This window comes from Lepidothrix coronata, unplaced genomic scaffold, assembly GCF_001604755.1.
Source record: "Lepidothrix coronata isolate B3197 unplaced genomic scaffold, Lepidothrix_coronata-1.0 Scaffold28, whole genome shotgun sequence".
NCBI lineage: Eukaryota > Metazoa > Chordata > Aves > Passeriformes > Pipridae > Lepidothrix > Lepidothrix coronata.
Window position 1 is genome coordinate 1,685,681 of NW_016690208.1, and position 1,065 is coordinate 1,686,745.

At 45.1% G+C, this 1,065-nt stretch overlaps 1 protein-coding gene across 2 annotated transcripts in view; it reads left to right on the forward strand.

The window, feature by feature from the left end:
- Positions 1–81: 81 nt before the first annotated feature.
- The window catches only part of PHYHD1 (phytanoyl-CoA dioxygenase domain containing 1), a 3,923-nt gene continuing 2,939 nt past the window's right edge, over positions 82–1,065 (forward strand). Inside the window, exons 1-3 of one of the 2 annotated variants that reach the window (XM_017810236.1) lie at positions 82–387; positions 468–543; positions 689–736. In XM_017810236.1, coding sequence (XP_017665725.1) covers positions 382–387; positions 468–543; positions 689–736 — 130 coding nt within the window. In that variant the 5' untranslated portion in view covers positions 82–381. Of the gene's footprint in view, positions 544–688; positions 737–1,065 lie in introns of both variants that reach the window. The other variant, XM_017810235.1, reaches the window with a different exon arrangement.

Genomic DNA, 1,065 nt, shown 5'->3' on the forward strand with positions numbered 1-1,065 from the left:
CACTGGAAGGAGGAAGGGAGAAGGCAAATTGCTGCTCAGGGGTCACTGTGGGGAAACGTGACTCCTTCTTTTAACTGAACACCACGAGAGGACTTTGCTCTCCATCTTTCTGCAAGTGTTTGGTGGGGTTTTATCAGAGGGCGAAGGGGAGGATTTGTGACTTTCAACCCCCTGTAGCCACAAGCAGCTCTCACGGATCACTTTGTACTTGTTCTGCAGACAGAAAAATGGTTATTTTCCAGGCAGACAGCAAAAGAAAAGCAAGGGCAGCCTCTATGTGAGAGGTTCTTGTAAAGCTCTAATCAGTAGTGCTGTAAAAGCCTTTTTGAGTGAATTTTTTCATTATGTTTTGTTTATGCTGCATCTTGTTGGGGAAAAAAGATGCAGGTGAGTGTTAATGCTTTGATCGAAGGTTAGTTTATGTTTTTGTAAGGATGCTCTCTTTACTGGGCTCTTATCCCTGGCAGGGTAGCTCGGATTATTTCCTAACCAGTGGAGACAAGATTAGATTCTTCTTTGAGAAAGGTGTTTTGGACAAGAAAGGTAAGCCCTGGCCTGAGTTTGCCACAGGGAGGGGATGAGAAAAGGCTGAGTGAGGGGATAGGGGCCAGTTTCCAGCTCAGGGGATGATTCCTGCTTTGCAAACAATGGTAAGTTCCGTTTTGTTTTGTTTTGTTTTTTTTCATAGGGAACTTTCTAATTCCAAAGGAGAAGTCCATCAGCAAGATTGGCCATGGTACGTTAAAGGATGGTGTTTGGAAGGGGGTGGACAAAAGGAGAGGGTTTCTCCAGACCTACTCCCTGTAAATAACTATCTCTGCAATTCTCTCCATGCTGCCCCTCACTCTCTGCTCTCAAAGGACTTAATCTTCTGTTTCAGTCCTTTTCAGAGAGCCCTTCTGGAGGTTTTTCAGCAATGCATAGCTCAGAGTCACTGACATGGGAAAGGCTGGACTTCAGCCCTTGGCTTTTTATGTAAGAGATTTGCTCTGACAAATTTACCACCCGAGAAGGGTCACATTTGGTACAGATCAAACTGTGTCCAGTCTGATGCTGGGTTGCCAA